Source organism: Lipophrys pholis (assembly GCF_963383615.2).
Source record: "Lipophrys pholis genome assembly, chromosome: 12".
Lineage (NCBI taxonomy): Eukaryota > Metazoa > Chordata > Actinopteri > Blenniiformes > Blenniidae > Lipophrys > Lipophrys pholis.
Window position 1 is genome coordinate 8,847,660 of NC_137641.1, and position 20,744 is coordinate 8,868,403.

At 41.6% G+C, this 20,744-nt stretch overlaps 1 protein-coding gene across 1 annotated transcript in view; it reads left to right on the forward strand.

Moving 5' to 3' along the window:
• The first annotated feature begins 3,725 nt into the window (after nucleotides 1-3,725).
• LOC308117669 (ras-specific guanine nucleotide-releasing factor RalGPS1-like) overlaps nucleotides 3,726-20,744 on the forward strand; it is a 28,592-nt gene continuing 11,573 nt past the window's right edge. The window contains exons 1-7 of the mRNA XM_080476712.1: nucleotides 3,726-4,096; nucleotides 10,306-10,445; nucleotides 11,470-11,574; nucleotides 12,373-12,423; nucleotides 13,774-13,857; nucleotides 16,183-16,272; nucleotides 17,950-18,042. Of these exons, the coding sequence (XP_080332838.1) occupies nucleotides 10,389-10,445; nucleotides 11,470-11,574; nucleotides 12,373-12,423; nucleotides 13,774-13,857; nucleotides 16,183-16,272; nucleotides 17,950-18,042 (480 nt within the window). The 5' untranslated portion in view covers nucleotides 3,726-4,096; nucleotides 10,306-10,388. The remainder of the gene's footprint in view (nucleotides 4,097-10,305; nucleotides 10,446-11,469; nucleotides 11,575-12,372; nucleotides 12,424-13,773; nucleotides 13,858-16,182; nucleotides 16,273-17,949; nucleotides 18,043-20,744) is intronic.

Sequence of the window (20,744 nt, forward strand, 5' to 3'; positions counted from 1 at the left end):
CTCTAAAGATGGATGGCAAGAGGATTAAGGCCGGCCCTCAAGTCAAGTCCGGCAATGTAGAAAGATATTCCTTTTTCACAGTCATACATCTTCGAGACTGTAATGGGGTAAATGAGGCAGATCCATTATCAGGTTTATTTGAAAAGTGTGACTGCCAATACCTGGTAGCTTTTCAGCCAGGGCATCGTGCCTGCTTCCTCTGTACTGCTTTGTCAGGGGAGGTTTCCCCTCTGCAGGTTTTAGCACATTTGGCGAAACACTTTAAAGCGTTGACAGTAGCTGCTTGTTGAAGGATGGATTCGGTCGACTTCGTCAAAAAAAACAGTCGAATTGTGTTACTACAGCTTTTGCTACTTCTACTACATTACCCATCATTATATATGAGAGGATTTTAGGACAAGAAGACTGGAATTTGTTCTTGCTGTCCAACCAATGCAGAGTACGTTGGCGTTGCCAATGCATTAATCATAAAGTACCCTTTCCAAAGAGATATGGAGGGGAATGGATATGTAAGTTGCATTATTAATCAAGTAATTTTTACCTATTTGTGTTGTTACACAGTGTCTTGATACATAATCGTTATTTGCTGCAACATGCTTAACACTTAATTGTATTTCATTTTTACTCGCACACTTGGCACACGTCACTAAAGCACAAGTTTAAGACAGAACGTGCACCACTTGTAAGCGACAGTGAAGCCAGCAAGCTTGTAATTATGTTAATTATTAATTGCACAACCCCACATTTGGTCTCAAATCATTAATGGAGCTAAGTTGATATTTTTACCCAAATTTGTAATATAGATCTGTCATCATTAACCATCTCTTTTTTTTCTCTTCCAGAAGGAAGCGTGCGTTGGAGAAGATTCCACATCAATTCAGGCCAAAGTCAATGTCCTCCAAAAGGAGTGTCAGAAGACACGTCCGGCCACCTCTCTCTCTCTCTCTCTCTCTCTCTCTCTCTCTCTCTCTCTCTCTATATATATATATATATTCTATGTACTGCATAGGACATGTATGTGGCTGGGGGTGGGAGTAAATAAGTTTTACTTCTTCTCACTCTTTTTCAAATATTCATCTGATTATGTTTTTCTTGATTTATTTTTATATTATTATCACTGTTATTCATTTATTTGAGAGGAAAACTTTGTTGTCTTTTTGTTTGTTTGTTTTGTTTTGTGCCTTGATATTCGAAATAAACATTTCAAACAATAAGCATGGTGAAAACACTGCAGTGTTAGAGTATAGCGCTATTATTCTGTTCAATCAATTCTAAATCAATTGTAGATTTAGGTTTAGTTTAAGTAAAATAGCCAATAAGGACCTCGTATAAAGGCATAACACATGTGTAGTAAAGGAAAATTACTTTGGGTTTATGTACTGAAGCTCTGTTGAAGTGTTTGAACTCTGCAGGCTTCAGTGAAGAATGGCTTCAAAAGAACTGGGTCTCATTTGTTTCTGATGGTGCCACTGTCATCCCAGGCAAGAACACCGGTGTTGCTTCCAGGCTGACTGCAAGATACCCTAACCTTTACACAGGACACCGCATGAACCACCGTTTGGAACTGGCTGTATCTGACGCTGTGGATGAGGATCGGGCGGTCAACCATTTCAAGGTGTTCATGGAATCTCGACAAGTCAGTCCAAAAAGGATGCGCGGGAACTTCTGGAGGCAGCACAAGAAGTGGGCTCACAAGTCCAGAGTATTAACAGAGTTAATGGCGCGAGAGATTTCCTTGAGCACCCAGACAAAGAGCCTGAAAGCCTAAAAGCACTCATAAGATGCATGCAGACCATCGCTTGCAGCGCTGCAGAATGTGAAAGGGGGTTTCAGTTTGATGAACAATGTGTGCACAGACAAGAGATCTACACTGTTGTTGTCTAATGTATGTAATTTAATGATGATCAGCATCAATGCCCACCCCCCCGTCCTTTAAGTCTTTTTGAGCCAAGGCAGTATGTCACCGCTCGGTTGAGAAGCCGTCGCTCTGCCACACAGGCAAAGAGAGAATGCCCACCGAAGAAGCTTGAGTACAAACCCATTTGGGAGGCTTTGTAGACTACAGGCTGCTTACCCCACCCACACCGTCCCTTCTTACCCCACCCTAAGAGCACCTGAGAAGACGCGTGACCAGGTATCCACAAGAGGTCCGTCCTTTTTCAAGGACTTTTGGGCAAAGAACACACAATAATCCCATTAATTACATGATTATGATGAGGATGATGTTAAAGTTACGCAAACAGTTTTTTAAAATCATTTTGTTCGTTATTGAAAGTCGAGGTGTGGACCGGTGACTGTTTACAGGCTGTTTACATGTTTCTGATTCTACTGATTGAATGTTGAAAATCAGCAGTGACTTTAGAGCCTTTTCAAGCTTCAGAGAAGTTTATCTGTGTGGTTTACACGTTTTTTGCACTTGATTGCTGAAACTTTATTTGTATAAGTATATTGTTATTTACTTATTCATTCATTTTTCTTTATTTGAAACCTATCTGTCTTGCCTTGTCACTGGCTGTTCAGTGGTTAATTAGAGACCAGCTGTTAAAGACAGTTATACATCTTGTATAGCTTACAATACATTTAGATTATACATAACCAGTCTTTCATGATCTCAATTATGTGTGGGGGCATACTTTATGCATTGATGAGCGTGGTGGTTCTTGTTTGGGGCTTGTTGTCGAGCAGCTGCTGCTGCTCTGGGAGGGGTGCTGCGGGACAGATGTTGCTCCAGGATGGGGGTTGTACCAGGCAGGGATTGGAAAAATCTGAGTATACCCACTAGGATAAATGCGACTACACCACTGTGTAGACCTGCACACCTTCCACATCTGTGCTTCCCCTCGCATACTGCAGCTCTATGTCTGTATTTCTGGCATTTCAAGCACCTCGATGGTGGAGGAATATACAGTCTCACCCCATAGCTGATGAATCCAATGTATACTTTATCGGGTAACACCGGTTCTTTGAAACTGACCATTAAGTTTTTCACCATTTCTGTTCACCTTCAGTCTTTTCGCTTCCAGAGCCTTTCCACATTTTACATTTTGTTTAATCTCCTCAGTTGTGACTCTAAAGCTCCTCTTTTGTCTTCAGGAGTCGAACAAATCACTCGTTTCCCTTCCATCTTATTTATCCGTAAAGTTTTCCCTTCTCGTGCTCCATCTTTACATACGACCAGCAATGATCCATGTCTCAACACTTTAACCTCTTCAACTTCTCCTATTGTGTTTTTTTATTTATTCCTTTCTTGTCAGCTTGATTGGATTCCAACTCTCCTAATGAAGCTTCTTTCTGAGTTAACTTTATAACTACTTTGTATTCATCTCTTAGTTTTGGTTCTTACATCTTCATCCCTCTCACTATTTGAGTGAGTCGAGTTATCATACTCACCTAATCTGTCTTCCCCTCTGCTTTCTTGCGTTTTTTCCGATTTAATCTCTTTTTCAACTACCTACTCCAATCCCTCACCTCACATTCAAACACTCTTCCCGTTCCCTCTGCCTTCTCTCGTCATCCCATCACGTCTGGTTACTTTCTGTCCTGTAAAATATCAGAGAATTGTTAACATGAGAGATTTAGAGAGAAATAACAAATACCTGCAGAAGCCACTACATGCACCTGAGCCTGATGATGGCTGTAATGAAACCTCGCTCTGATTGGCTGCCTTTTCGTAGGGGGGTGGGACTTGTATGGGAAGCTAAGCCGCTGATTGGCCCTCACCCCCTGCCTGTCAGTATCAAAGCTCCTACGTGCCACTTCCTGCAGTCGGGATTTCTTGGTTTTCACTCTTTTCTCCGTGCCGACCCCTTTCCGATGTTCCGCTCGGACTGCACGTCTCCGCCTTTATCCCCCCTCTCCGCGCGGGTCCCGCAGACGGAGCGCCGCGTCGTTGTGTCCATGTGAAGCGGCTCTGAGTCCCAGGACGCCGCCGCCGCCGTCAGCCGCCGCCAGCCGCGGACCGCAGCGCCCCGCTGGGCTCCACAAATCACCGCATCTGGACTCTGGTCTCAGGCGGACGAATGCTGTCGTTTCTGCGGACCCTACAGCAGCGGGAGGTGCCGCGGGAGGTCCACTCGGGGCTGCGCATGAAGACCAGGTATGGTGGTCGGCGGCTTTATGGGCTTAGTGATGAGACGAGGCCCTGCAGGAGCTGGACTCTGCGATTGGGCCTCGACGTGTTTACCTCAATGTCAGCTGTCACACTGCAGAGCCTCTCGAGCTGCGCTCGAGCTGCTGCTGCTGCTCCTCCTCCAGAGAGCTGCTTCGTTCCCATCTATCACACCGAAACCTCCGGGGTAAAACGTCCCCTGTGAGGGAAAATGCGGCTCGGGAACACAATCAGAAGTCACACAGTCAGATGAGGTCACGCGACAATCGGTGGGACCAAAGATAGAAAACGAATCTCTGTCATCAAATAATGGCAGCAAAATGGCTTTTCAGTAGGAAAACTAAAACCTCAATAAGAGCTCTTCTCGTGTCTCTTTGGACAGGGAATGAATAAGAAAATAAATGTTGTCAAATTTCCATTTTAAAAAATGGAACAAATATCAGTATTTTTTTCAAAGTGATTTATTATTATTATTAATTAATTTCAGACATGTGATACCTGCAACAGGTGTGCAGTCCCGATATCCGTCTACCCACATACCTATTAATGTATATCCATATATGAAAACCCTTTAGTATTGATACAATCAAAGTTACATTCTATGATTAAATATATATACGACCGCTGGACGGCTCGCTCTGCGCATGCATGCATGCCTCCCATGTAAACAAAAGAACTAGTCAAGCTCGTTATTGGTCACTAACAATCACACACAGTGTAACGTGCTGTGAAAATGCCAATTTTGATAATGACAAAGCACACAATATTGTGGTGGCATGGCAACTTGCTGTTTTGCTGCAGAATTAATTCTGTGGTCGTTAAATTCAATTCATGACTTTCACTTTCTTTTCTTACTCACTTTGTCACGGGAGTAAAAAAACAACAACAACAACCCCCCCAAAGTAATCAAAACTGCGTTAATTACGTCAAATCAATTAATTAAATTAACGCCTTATTTTTTGACAGCACCAGTTATATTCTTATGTTGTTATTATATGAAGCCAAATAATATAACCGTAGTTTCTACCGAGCTAAAATGGGAAACATTTATTCATAAATCAGCTCGTTGCATGTCTGTGCACTTCACTCTTCCTTTGCCTGTACATCTAAAAACTTTACCTGTCATCTCCCGAAACAAGAGTTAAGAGACCCATTATAGTCCACTAAATTCTAATAGCATTGAAAACTCAACCAGACATGCATAGGTGCTGCACAAACACTCATTATTTAGGCACTGAAGAAATTCTATGTCCCGAGTGTTTGTGAACGTGTCCCTGTTGAATGGCAATTTTCAATTTGTGCCGAGTCTCTTGTCTGCGTCCTTTTAAATGTCTCGACATGTTTGGTCGCTGTCCAGTGCTGAACGTTTGCTTCTCATGAGTATTATGATCGCTGACTGACAATCCAACTTGGACATGGTTCAGTGCGTGTTATTGCATAAATCAAACTTCCCACAGTTCCACGGCGTCTCTTTGGATCAACGGGATGGTCTTCGGTTTGTTCACATGGGGTTTGCATTTTTTTTATAGTCCAAGACTTTTGGTTTATCTTTTATTTCTCCCTTCCTCTGTGTAAAATCTAATTTAATTTTCCTAGATTCTTCATTTTGAATGTCCTTCACGTCATTTAGAGATTCAACATCATTTCCTCTCTCGGCTCTCTTATCTAGAAACGGGGCCGATTTTCCTACGGCCTCAAATTCTTGACTACCCAGAGGCTGGACCAGGAGTCAAAGACAGTCTCAGTCTTACACGCGTCTCTGCGGCTTCTTCACGTCTGTCACCCTCCAAACAACCAAACATCCCTTCAGAAGAAGAAGTTCCCAGACTGCTGCTTACTGGAGGTTCCTAGGTTTTGTAGTATCAGGCTCCTCTCATGTGGATCCAGCTCCCAGTTTATTAGGGAGGCTGACACAGTTTCTTCATTTTTGGGTGGATAAAAATAAATAAAATAGCTTTCCACTGATTTTTAAAAAAAAAAAATGTATTTATTTATTTCTAGTATCAAAAAAACCCAAACCTAAATAGTGATTTATATACACTGCCTTTAAATTGTGCAACTTCACATTCAGAACCTATACGTTTCAGCAGAAATGCTTGGCTGTGGATCGACACTTGGAACAAGAGTCCTACGTGCTGTGGACTGGCAGAGAAGGCAAAGTGAAACCAAGGCTTTAACAGAGTGGCTGCGTTTTGCTCCTTTCCGCCGTCTTCATGGCCCGGCGTCTGACATTTTGTCGGCTCGCAGCAAAACTGGCAGACACACGTTAATAAAAGGCCGCTTCCGTCTTCCTTCGCTTTGCAGGGGACGTATCGTCTGTGACGTCACACTCCAAAACACTCGTGCGTGGAACTTGAACTTGAAATTTAAATGAACAAGGCTTCGAGTCAGAGGAACTTATTCGATCTTTTTTTGTAATCGAGTTACTTGACTTGCTCAATGAATCATTGCAGCCCGACACTAAAAATAAGAAACAATGGTGGAGCCATCTACAAACATCCACGCTGTTTCGGTTTGAACAAAGAGCCCAAATGAAAACAATTCAGACACTTTTTCAAACGGGAGATTTTCCGTTCTCAACAGAGGTCCAACACCGATATACGGGTTTTAAGAAGGACAACTGGGATGTTTGGGGTGACGAGTCCATCAACTGTGGTCCCTGGTGTCTCTAACTTCTGCTGGGTCTTTTCCTCAGTGTGTCGCTGACTGGGGAAGCGCGGGTAGAAACGTGAACGGGTCAATGGTGAAACGTCCCCGGGGGGGGGGTAGAGAACCACAATAAGTTTCTTCCACACAGTCGTGAACGTGCCCTGTTGTCCCGGTTGCTCGGGACATGCTGGAGGACAGAACCTCCTGCAGTCAAATGTGTAAAACACAGAACTTCTGAGTGAGACATGATATAGACAGACAAGCTATCTGACGGAGAAGGAATATTATCGGAGACGGCTAGAAAATAAAAAAGGAATGTGCTGAATAGTATTATAAGAAACGAACCCCAACCACACACGTCATGCGGATTATTTTATTGAAATTGATAAGACTAATGAACATTTTGTAAAAATTGGGCCTTGGCAGAAGATATTTGGAGCAAGAGGCACTGAAAGAAAAGGTTAGACATGATGATAGAAATCCTCGTTAAATTTCCCTCAGTGAAGGCGATGAAAATGGCATTGCAGTGGTTCTTTTCTTTAATCCACTTTTTGATTCTGTTCAGTGAGCCTGCGAGTGCCTGTCAGTGTCTGTGCATTGTGCTCTTTTTACCGTCTATTTAATCTGTTACTGTTGTGACATGCTCTCCCCAGCCCCTGCAGAACAAATCTACCTACGTGTACCAATAAAGACACTTTGAACTTTGGACAGTGCCAGAAGAAGCCTGCAGACACTCAAGAGATTGGGCCATTGCAGTAAATTATAGTGTCGTCAGCAAAAAATGTGACTCTGCCTATGTGGAATAGCATGAGCCAGGTTCTTAACGTGAACAGTAAATAAAGGCCGACACAGGACTGTGTTCATTTAGTCATTTGAATCTGTCTTTGTTTGAGACCTGTATTAATAATGCAAAACATCCTAAGGGGAATTTGATGATTATTACTATATAGTTTGGTAATCTGACTCAATATGTTTGGATTAGAGGCCTTGTAATGAATGAAACGTTGCTACTGCTCTTCTCTATGGAGGACTGATTGTGCCAAAATTAAATAAATAAATGCACAATTTAAGTGTCATTAATCAATTTAATTGGAATTATATATATATATATATATATATATATATATGTCATGAATTTATTAATTAAAATACAGATACATTTTATGTAAAAACAAACATAGATAATTATTTTATGGTCCGGTGTTGCACTGCTTCATGAATTTATTTTATCTGTTAAACTCGCCCGTTAAATCTAATTATGATATTGAAGTCAAAGATATTCCACATCAGTTAGTCGACCTCATCAGGGAGGATCTTGCTTCTCCCACAGCGAAGCAATGCAATAACGCCCGAGCTGAAGGTGATAACAACACTGAGATACCCGTCTACAGGTGAGCTGCAGCAGTGTAGCGGTGAGGACTGGGGTCTGTCCCAACCCTCCGTCAGCAGAGTGACCAGTCTGACCGCTACGGTTCCTTCACAGCCCCACATTGGTGGTAAATGACAGGAACTGGTGACGCTGCGTCCTCGTCCACCATTAATATCATTATAATACATAAAATAACCAGCGTGGACAGAAACGATAATAATCAAATCAGTATGTGAACGAGGTAAGTTCAATCATTTTTAAGCTGCGTACAAATTAATTGAAGTTTTCTGAGTTTCATAAAATACACAAAAAATAATGTTCATGATTACACATTTTTAATACAGCTCAAGATATTTGATGGGTTAATTTTACTCTCCGTTCATTACGAGGAGCACAGAGGCTTTTTTTTCCTGTCCTTTCTCTAACAACCAATCACAGCTTTCCGCAGACGGCATCACACATAGCAACGGAGTGAACCGCACCTCCTCACTAAGATAAAGGTTTCTGTCAACTTCTTGCTCAGAGTTCCTCTTAGACACTTCCTGAATCACTTTTAAGCTGAGATTCCTTGCGAGGAACCTTTTAGGCTCTGAGAGCTTGGTGAATACGGGCACTGGGGTCCGGCAGTCACCGGTATTCACGAAGCATCTCAAGAGTCCCTCAGAGAGCTCCTATCTTGACCTAAAAATTCCTGCATGACAACGTTTCAAGTGACAAAGCCTCATTTGTGTGAGAAACGTTTTGCGTTTACACAACAACGGCAGAGACGCTGAAAACAATGCAGCTGGCATGCCTGGCCTGGGTGGGGAACACCAGAGCCCTTTAGAAGAAGGGCCAATCCGCCCTCTGTTTTCTGAGGTCGCTCCACATCTGCCACACTGTGCTGAAGAGCCCCGTTTCCACAGTGCCCCTTGGTACCGGTGCCGGTCAGGTGGGGGTTGACTATCCGTAACCAGACCCGTATCAGTGCCGCGCTTCCATTACACGGGGAACGGTTTGAAATGTAGGCGGGGTTATGAACGGCTGCGTAATCATGCAGGATGTGACGCCATAACGGGAGGACATTTTCAAAAAAGTTTCCTGATTGCTGCAGAAGAACTGATTGGAAATGGCTGCTTGCTGGGAGAACAGCGGTTGTCACGGACCAATGAGCAGTGTTGGAGCTCCTCCCCCTCATATCCGGCACATTGTGCCAGGTACCCCAAGTGGAGGGGTAGCGAGAAATGGTTAACAATGGTAACGGTTCGGAGTCAGTGGAAACGCACAACAACCGGTTCCGACCTGACCCGTACCGGCACCAAGGGGCACTGTGGAAACGGGGCTAAGTTGTTCCATGAGTCTGTGATGGCGAGCGCTATCCTGTACGCTGTTGCATTGCTGGGACAGCAGGCTGAGGGTGGCCAACACCAACAGGCTCAATAAACTCGTTAGGAATCAACCTGGGGACGTGGTGGGGTGGAGATGGACTCTGCGCCGGTGGTCTCAGAGAGGAGGATGTGACCGAGGTCCAGCCGTGAACGGTGACCCTCACCCTCCACGATGTTCCTGGTCAGCAGCAGCTCCTTCACCAATCCACTCATTCCACCAAAGTGCAGCCCAGAGCTTTACAGGAGGGCCTTCATTCCTGTGGCCTCCAGACTTCTCAACTCTTCTTTGTAAATCGTGTTTTTTTTTTTTGTTTTTTTTTGTCAATTCCATTCTTTTCATTCGTATATAAGTCACCGTTAAGCCTTGTCTAGATCAATATTTCACCTTTATTCTGCCTTTTTTTTTTTTTTTTTTTTTTTTACTTTCTATTCTAACTATCAAGTAGTGCAACACTGTAAAGAATTTCCCCCTGTGATTAATAAAGCTCTTCTATTCTATTGGGCTGATTTTTGAGGAGTGATTTGGTGGGATTTCTCTCCGATTTGGCAACCATGGCAGCATTCCTTATTTATTCATTTATTTGTCCTATAAAACTTTAACATGAAACCAGGATTTCATTTAGCCTTCTCTTGATTCTCAGTGCTTGTGTCCTGTGACCCGCATGGCCCTGCATTGGAAATGTCAAAAGATTTGTGTGAATTCCATCCGATTCAGTTTTTATACCCTTTTGAGAGTTGATGAGGAATAACTGCTTCTAACAACTCGGGAGTAAATATTTGTGCCCTTTTTTTTTTTGTTTTTTTGTTTTCAGGGATGGATGAAAGGTTATGTGCGCTTCCCAGCTGAAGGCTTCCGTCACCACAGACCTGTGCATCCCATCACTCCCTTGCGAGCATGTATCGCAGGAACGGGCTCTCAGATGGCACCAGCATTCACTCATTCAGCTCAGAGGTAGGGAATAATTCTGCGCGTTTTCATTGTTTTTAACTTGTGTGTCAGTTGAACCAGAAAACGTATGAACTGCACAAAAGAATCCCATTGGTCAAGATGAAAAGTCTTGAAATATTCACTGAGAGAAAACCTGAGTCCCTCGAATCCCTGTGAACCAATGGTTGTCGAAGTGTTTGTCATATCAAACACTTTTTTTTTTTTTTTTTTTTTTTTAAAAACCAGATAGATAAAGTTGTAGTTGACTATTAAGAAACACAATATGTGGTGTAGCCGGAGTATTGAATGATGCTTTTGTAGGACCAGCAGAGAGCAATGGGTGAACAGTGTCCATTAATGAAGGATCTATTGTCAAAGCTCCTTTCCAGGTCCCTAGTCTCTGTACTTCTGCTTCATCCTCCACCTTTTTTTTTTTTTCCTCCAGCATCTACAAGAGGTGATAATTGTTTTTAAAGGTTCCATTCCTGCAAGCCTTTTCTTTTTCCAACAGTATGAATTCTGGGTGCAGCCATGCTTGGACAGTTTTGCTGGTATAGATATACTGAAAGCAGAAGAACATAGAAATGCCTTCTTAATTCCTGATGTACATTTGTGTGCTCCAACATTGATGATGTGAGCGGTTAGAACCAGTGAGATTGGTTACTCTCTTCCAGACCTAAACAGCTGTAATGTTGCCAGAAATCAAATTAAAGCAAAAAGTCAAATTATCACTCTTATTTTTTTTATTACTATTAATATGACCTGAACCCCGACTGCCTGGGCATTTATAATCTTTAAGATTATAAATGTTCTGACCAAATTCTATGGCTGTGCAACAGTTCGGGTTTGGTACGGTACATACAAAATTTGAATGATGGCACATTATCAGTAGTAAGTAGTAAGGTTCATTTACCTTTTGTTTTTCCTGTGCATATGAATTGGACATGAGCCTTCATCAATATTTGATTTATTACATTTTACCCATTTCTTTTTTTTTTTTTTCTTTTTCAGCACCTGAGTTTTATTGTATATATTGTATATCTGACAGGTCAGCAGCAGCTCTGATTCTCTGGATGGACCTTGCATGGCTCACACTAAGAGCTATGACGCAGTCATTTTCGATGTGCTAAAGGTGACACCGGAGGAATTTGCTGTAAGTATTCGTCTCTGTACAACATGGAAGCTCCTGTCAGGTTTCATAGCAGCTCAGGTCAACAGGATTTCTTCCAACTCATGAGCAAGGCACAGAAAGGAATTTGTACACGCTCATAAGATTTTCCCCAGACTCCAAAGAAATGCAGACAATTTAGCAATTTCACTTTGTTTATTTCCAGTCTTTTCCAGTTCGGATCAAACTTTCCTTCCACGGGGGGGGGGGGGGGGGGTGGGGTATTGGCAGACAGGTGGAACGACCATTAGATGCTCAGGATCTGAGTGGCCTGATGAATCTTTTCAGAGCGATCTGAAAATGTGTGGCTGCGTACCGAGACGCTCATTAGTTCCCCACACCACTTTAAATAGCGCCGGTTCTGCAGTCACCTGTGTACAGAAATGGAGCCGGAGCTGCTGAATGAACTGCCAATATCTCACCAGCTTCCACAATAAATCAAATCGACCAACAAGTAGATATTGAGCCGTCAAATTAGCAGTATTAAATACTTGAGTCAAAATATTTCATGCATAGTTAGAATTAAGAATTTGGCTCCAACAGACTGTTGCTGAACTTCAAAATTAGTATCCATAGCCAGTCAGCCACCTGCTCTACATGGATTACATCCCCATCCCTGACCCCTTATTGGTCAGGCCTACACGTCAGACAATTCGCAAATCCTAACTAGTTGTTTTCCATCCATCAGAAGATTGAATCATTTTTTAAAATCTTGTCCTCCAGCATTATCAGTGCTTTAACTTCTACATTAATAGGATGTCAATTTGTTTCCTGTTGTTTTAGAGCCAGATCACTTTGATGGATGTGCCAGTCTTCAAAGCGATACAGCCAGAGGTAAGGAACGGCTGCGTATTGAAGTGGGATGTCCTTTAAACATCACTTTCAGTTTGAACAATTTCAAAATCACATCTTATGCTGATTGCAGTCGTGGTGAGAGTCCTTTAAAGTTCAGTGTGTAATATTATGAGTTATTAGAGCCGTTAATTAAAATTTTGTAATTAAATTAATCACAGCCTTGCTGTGGATTAATTTTGAATAATCATGATTAAATATCAATTTTTCATCTATATTAAGGCTCTCACAAACTGAGCGATTTTTGAGAGGCTGGCAGTGGGGAATCCAAGATGGCCGACAATATGGCCGCTTCCTTGTGATCGCCATAGACTTAATAAAGAGTAGACGCGTGATCGGCTGCTGGCGCCCACGAGAGCGGTGTGTTTACAAGGCGGCCATCTTGGACCGGTGGCAATCGCTCCTGCAGCACATTACTTGTGTGTATGTATATATATATATATGAGAGAGATTTTATTATTCTAACCATTACTACGGCTGAGTATAGCCAGTAACCTATTTTCACAATAGAGCGATTCTGCTCGGTATATCGCTGGAAATTTCATCCACGATACATTACGATATCTGTCTTGCTGAAGAAATTCAGAATTTATTGACTGCACCCACTTCACATGAATTACAAAACATTGTCAATCGATTTCACATGAATGACAGCCCATTAAAATAAAGTGTGTACTGCACATTAACACACACTAAACAAAGTTTAAAGCAGCATTTTGAATTAGTTGAAGACTTTTTAAGCAGTTATAATGGAGAGTTACAATAGCTTACTCTGGAAATAACAAATCCATGAATTAGTTTTTCAGGGTCGATCTTGAGTCGACATATTCCTGATATCAGTCCTGGTCAAAAATAACTCCCAGGTTTCTGACAGTGGTACGAGAGGTCAAAGTAAAACCATCCAGTTGTACTACATGTTTAGATCATTTCTCTCTCAGATGTTTTGGGCCAAATATTAGTAACTTTTGTTTTGTCTGAGTTCAGAAGTAGAACATTACAGCTCATCCATGCTTTTATGTCTATAAGACAAGCTTCTAGTTTAACAGGTTGATCAATATCTGGTTTCATAGATGAATAGATTTGTGTATCATCTGCATAGAAATGAAAGTTAATGGAGTGTTTCCTGATGATGATATTCTCTACAGGAAGCATGTCAAATGTGAAAAGCATAGGTCCTAAGACCCTGTGGAACTCCATGTTTAACTTTAGTCAGATTGAATGTGATTGAAACCAGTTTAGTGCTGTACCTTTTAATCACAATGAGATAGTACTCAAGTACTGTGTATTCCGATGAATATTCTGTTTGAGTTTTCTTTTGTATTGTATTTGCAGGAACTTGCCAGCTGTGGATGGAACGGGAAGGAAAAACACAGTTTGGCCCCCAATGTTGTTGCATTTACACGTAGGTTTAACCAGGTATGTCCAATGACTTTTGTTCTAGTTACAACAGAAAGAGAAGTTATAGCAGTTACTTCGCTGGCCCATTGACAGACACTTTTAACATGTCTGTCTTCATTTTCTATGTCGTCGTCGCCACCCAAAAATGTTTATTAAATGAAAATACAGGGAATGTATGGTAATTCCCTTTGAGTGCCATTGTCATTTAGTCAAATATTCAAAACCTGCTCGACTGTTGCATACTGTTATATCGATGTTGTCTAAGTTACCATCCAAAATGTTATCAGTTTAAGTTGAAAATATTTATGCATATAAAGAAAGTGTGAAACATTATACATGACTGATCAGTCTGATTACCAGTGGCTTCACCAGTTGATTGTGTTCGATATGTGGTGAGCCATTTTGGTTTCAGTTTTGTCCCTCATTAGTCTATAATAGATTAGAAGATTAAAATTCTGTATAATAAACAAGTAAATGTTAATATGTACAAAGCTTAACAGCTGATAAATATAACCAGAAATCCGGGCTTGTCAGTAAAAACAGGAGTTGCGGAGAAGGGTTATGGAGTGTGATGTCCTGTGACTCTGTAGTGCACTTTGGTGGTGTTTGTTGACCAGGACATTATGGAGGGGGTGAGAGATGGTGGGATCCATTGTTCAGGGTGAGCCTCAGTTTAGACTGTCCTCCTCTCTGAGACCACCTGCATATGGAACAGCTGGAATGGAACAGTATGACATACGGCGGTGCAGTGGTTAACGCTCTTGCCTCACAACGAGAAGGTTGTTGGTTCAAATCCAGCCCGGGGCCTTTCTGTGTGGAGTTTGTATGTTCTCCCTGTGTGTGTCCCAAAAACATGCACTGGGGGGTCCCTGAGCAAGAGCCTCTGCCCCTCCAGCTCCCCCTGAGCGCCGCTCTGTGCGGCTGCTACTGATGGGTCACTTTGGGGATTAATGCAGTGCTATAAAACATAGTACATTTTGTTTATGGACAGCATAATTTTCTTTTAGGAATTCTGTCCGCCAGTGCTTCATTTGTGACAGCCGTTGGCCTCGTTACCACATCAGTATCACAAAGTCACCCTCGTGCTTTGACTTTAACCAGATACTGATCTACTATGTGCTGTTCAGGGCCACATTCTCTCGTCTTACGAAAGCAGCCCGACCATTAGTAAACAAGTAAAGAACATTGGTTGCTTTCACTAAAAATGATTGCTTATGTCTGATGCAAATATACAATACTAGAATATTTAGAACAAAAAGTATTAGATGGCAGGTGTAAGAAATTGAACAGAGTCACAGAAAGGCATAAAAGTGGACATACTTTGTCCACATCCCACACTGATGAGCCCTTCGTGGTGAACAGTACCCCAGCAGAACTGGGTGATGAATGTCGCTCAACTCCAGGTACATTTAAGGTCAGAAGGTGAGAGGGACAGTTCTGACCACTGGAAATGGTTTACCTCAGCCGAGTCTGCGTGCTCGAGGACATGGAAGGACGTCTGACTAGACCACCAGGCACAGGCGCCATTGTACTGATGGACCAGTGGACCTCAGTGCGGTTCTCTGACGAAAAGTCCATTCGCCTTGAGCAGAACTGAAATGGCCTCCAACAATGTTGGAAACGTCGAAGTGCGCTAAACGTCAGCCACTGTTGTCACCAGACGAGCCTTTGGTGGTGGAGGTGTCATAGTGGGCAGGTGTGTCTGGTCAATACAGAACTGTCCTACACTTTAGAAATGGGACAGCGACAAGCCCATACTACCTGAAGAACATCTTTAAGAGAGTGAGACTTTAATGCCACTCTGTCAAATCTGATGATGGCATACTTTGCCCATCAACTGCAGTATAAAACAAGAGCAATCAGAGATTTTCTGACCTCCGTTAAGGGTAGACATGAACACAGGGGAATGACACGCATTCCACACTCGGATCTACTGCCTTTATTGATATATTTAGATGGGTGATTTTATTTCATAATTTGAAAGAACACAAGATAAGACAATAAATTGCAAAATGAAGATTTTTCGTAACAATCATTTTGAGCCAGATCACCACCAGAATCTAAGGGGTTCATCTTTTCATCAAAATGCACCTGTGTACCAATTTTAATGAAGCTCCACTCATTAGTTTTTGAGACAAATAAACGTGGAGGATTTTAGAACCTCCTCAGCGGAGGCAATAAAGAGTACGTCATAAGGATTCTGATCCGACCGAAATCACAGACGACAGGTGGCGCAGTGTGTAGACTCTGAAGCATCATCTTGTGTACATGTGTATTCTATCAACAGAGGGAGTGCCTGGCTTAACTGTCATATTATATATGTGTCTGCTGTGGATCTTCCAGGTTAGCTTTTGGCTGGTGAGGGAAATTCTAACTGCCCAGACGCTGAAAATCCGAGCTGAAATACTGAGCCATTTTGTCAAAATAGCAAAGGTGAGTTCAAGATTGTTTTTTTACTAACTTTTTACTGGCTTGCATTCATCATGATCGGTTACCTGACATTATTTGTTGTACAACATGAACCGGACCATTCATATACAGTTGTATGAGTTTGCTGAACGCTGGCTTGCCATTGTACCGACGTCGCCCAGGTGTTTTATTACTCGATGTGGAAATTCAGGGTTTCTCCCGTCGTCTGTTTAACATGAAGGACAAAGCGAGACTTTGTGCCTGTCCAAAAATCTATTTATTATAATGCACTCTTTTTACAAACATAAAAACAAGTTATCGTATATACCAAGACCCCTGATTTACCACTAAACATCAGGGTGGACCAAACGGCCCAAAACCACAAAGGAAATGCTGAATGAAATCAAACTTTAGTTTCCTGACTAATGATTGTGTTTTCAGCGGTGGAATTCTTCTAAATACTTCAATCAAACATTATCAGAGTCATTGTGTTTCTTGTGCATTGGTAGAGCCAGGAGGGAGACTTTTTAGAATATGTTGAAGTAAATTTTCCCCTGTAAGCCCACTGCTGCCAAAGCTACCACTTTGAATTAAATTAAAGAAGAGACGCGTATGAAGAGGTTGCGTTTTCCTTGTTTTTTCTTCTTTTCTTTTTTTTTAACGCCTGACCAAATAATCCTTTTCTTCAGAGGTGGAGAAGTCAGGATTGTTTTCAAGTGACAAAATGGTATAGTTTCAGTGTTTCCTTGAAGTAATGAAGAGCCTGTGATCTTTTGCTTCGCTAAAAACGTATGTGTTTAGAAGAGAGAGACAGGTTATTAGGTGATGGTTGAATTGGTGTGATGATAGATCCCTCGGCAAGTAATGAACAAAAAAATTTCAGGAATGACTCAACAAAAAAACAACAGTACAACAAATACAGTAAAATAATCACAACTAAAGTGACTTTTTTTGGTTGAAAAATGCCAAATCTGAACTTTGTTTTGCTCAATAGAAGACGGACATTAAAACAGTTTTATTTATTTGATGTGGATTTTTTGATATTCATCACGTAATGACTTTCTTTTACATTAGTAAAAGGACACATGATGAATTACATTTAACCACCAACACATCCCCACACTACCTAAACCAACGAAGCTGCCCGAGAAAATTACGTTATTGTCTGTGTGTATTTATTTGTTTATTCAATGGTATGCATGTATTCTTGTATTTTACCAACTCTTCGCAAAAAAACTACTCACCCGAATTGCATGAAATCTCCAGGGATGATTTGTCATCATCTGAGGACCAATCGATTTTATTTTGGCACGTTAACGGCTAACCTTTTTCAAATAAATCCCAAAAGACGGCGAGAAAAATTCCAATACAAAGCGAATGAGAGAGGCACGCCATGGAGGAGATCGAAGATCAGCGTCTGTTGTCATGGAGATTCTCCCTGCTCAGTGTTTCACACAGTGACGTTGCTACCTGACCTCCCTAGTTGGCGCCGATATCAGCAAACGGCTATCATACCAGCAACGCTAACTCGGTTCTGTAAACGAATGTGGCGTTGGCGAGGGTGTGCGCTCTACAGAGTGCCCGTTCTCGTTTTATTACGTTGTAATTGATGCTAAAATAAAATCACAAGTTTACTGTACACACAAGAAAAACGTACCAAAGATGACGAATCTGCTTCTTGTTCTTTGTTTTTCTTCACAGAAACTACTTGATCTGAACAACCTTCATTCTCTGGTGTCGGTGGTGTCGGCTCTACAGAGCGCTCCGATCTTCAGACTCAGCAAAACCTGGGCCGTAAGACATCCACTTTTAATCAGCTTCTTGAATCGGAGTGTTGGCTGGTGAATGTCGTCACACCTCAATGTGGAGGAGTCGCAGGTTTACTTTAAACTTTCTTTGAGATGGTTCTCCTACTGACTCGGTCATTAATAGTGAGCGCCGTCACCCAAGAACCTCATTTGGACAATGTTATTCTTACAGTTGAAAAAAATACATTAAAGCTTTACAAAGAAATAATATAAATACATTAAGCCAGCGTTGAAGAATCTTAAGCAATTAAAAGTATGAAATACTTTAAAACCTCTCACGCACTTTTCATTGGATTGACTTTACTTTTTTTGACTACTACTTTTTTTCTAAGTAGATTATGTTAATATTTGAACAATGTAGTCTTGAAAGATGAATTAAAAATCAAATTATGTTAAAACATTTTTTGGATCATTTTAAAAACTAGAATACATTGTGTCATTGTAATCAAATTCATTTATATGAATATCCTGAATAGAGAAAAGGTTTAAATGTGTTTCCCTTGGAAAAGAGGTTCTTAATCTCAATGGGACCAACCTGGTTAAATAAAGGTTTAATAATAATGAGTATTGCCACATTGTTTGAGGTACATGGGGATAAAGAATTTTTCACATTGCCAGATGTAAATAAATAGAAGATGGATAGATGGATTACTGTATGAGAGTTTTAATGAGTAATTGATCCACTTTAAAGAGTCTTCACACAAGCAAAGCTGCTAAACTGATCTTTTTTTATAGAATCTGACTACTTCAAAACATCTCCTGTGTATCACTGGCTGCTGGTGACAATCCGTTCATGTACGTCCTTCCATAAATGAACCGATACATGTTTTGCAGCAACGACATTTAGAGGAAGAATTTGAGAACATCTTACTTCTTAAGATATATCCTCTTCACAAACGTATTATTCACTTTAATGATTTTATTACAGGACAGTGTGTTAAAAACATTCTGACATATAGAATTCCACTGGGCCTCTTTTATTTAACACGCTTGTTGCTGGGCCAGAGAGGAGCCAGACCGGGGACAGACGTGTCATCAGCTGGGGGCGGAGTTTTCTCTGGAGTTATCGCTACCTACAAGGTGGAAGCGAGGTTGAACCGGCTTTCTGAAATCTCTAGCGAACACGGAACCCCGGAGTGGTTATAGAGAAAAATAAAATTATAATAAAAACGCATGGGAACAATATAATAAGTTGTTCCCTGAAGTTAATAATACGAGGGAACGGGGTTATTTAATCCGTGATCGCGGAGCCGTGGCTCTCGAAAGCGCCGCAGAGCTCCTCCGCTGTCAGTCAGCTACGTCGGATATCATTTACAAGCAGTTTTTTTTCATTGTCCTTTTTTTCACGCTTTTCATCGTCACATCATTGTAACTAACTTCACTTTCATGTCTTGTATCGCGTTCTGACCGCAGCCTGAGGTCAGCATTGTGCGCCGCTATGAGACGCTCCACTATTATTTTCTAACCACCGAACTTCTTTATAATGAAGTGATACTTTTGGTTCCTTAGCAACTAAAAAACAAACTACACGCTACTGTAAATGAAAGCTGGATTTTTTTGTCATGAAATGAGCCTTTTAATGGCTTCATGTGAAAGAGAACTTTCATCAGTGTGTTTACGTAGGTTACCATGGAAACAGCTTGTAGAGCAGCGTTCTATCACTCTACTCCTCCATTCCTCCATGTTGAAGCGTTTGATTTAGACACATCCAGCAATAAAGTGAAAGGAGCAGAAATTTACAATGTCATTACATTGTAAATGTTGAAAAACAAGCTCATTCACCCGTTATTATTCTTCTTATTATTTTATTTTACTATCTGGCCGCTCTGGACTAAAACAAGACGGATGTGACGAAACACCAATAGAGAGACGAGGAGATTCAATGTTTTCTGGCTCTTTGGTGCATCCGAGGTTCAGGCCAGACTAGATGGAGCGACCCGGACCAAACCGATGTTTACAGTCCATCTCCTGGTTCTTGGATGAGCGCTGTCAGCGCTAAATTGGTGAAATCAGTGACTTGTCACGTTTTGGAGTGACGCAATGACGTGGCTCCCACTTGGCTCCGGTAACGGTGGAAAAAGAACCGGTTCTTTGGCGGTGGTCATTTAAGAACCGGCCCTGAACTAGAACCTGGCTCTTTTTGGTGGAAAAGCCCCATCGGGCTCACATCATGAACATTACAACATCTCCTATCATCATTTTGCAGGTGACACACAGCTCTATATACCAATGTCAGTGAATGTCCCCGGCCTCTTATACCTGCTGAGTAAGTTCTGACATGAAATCAATGAGTGGAGGAATCTGAGCTTTGTACAACTTAACCCTGGACAAAACCAAAGTAATTGTTTTTGGCACCAAAGAAGAAAGGTTAAAAAAGGCTCATCTCGACTCCATGTCACTCAGGACATCAAACATCAAATCAGGCAGGAGCCTTGGTGTAAGTCTGAACTCCGGCCTGAAATTGAACAGCCACATTAAGACGATAACAAAACCAGCTTACTACCGTCTGAAAAATTGAGCAAGAATTAAAGGATTTCTGACCGAACAAGAGTCAGAAACTTGTTCATGCATTGATTGTTGTAACGGTGTGTTTACAGTAAACAACCTGTCAGACAGCTGCAGCTCATCCAGAACGCTGCAGCCAGAGTCCTCGCCAACACACAGAGCGATCGGATTATTGTCTGTAAA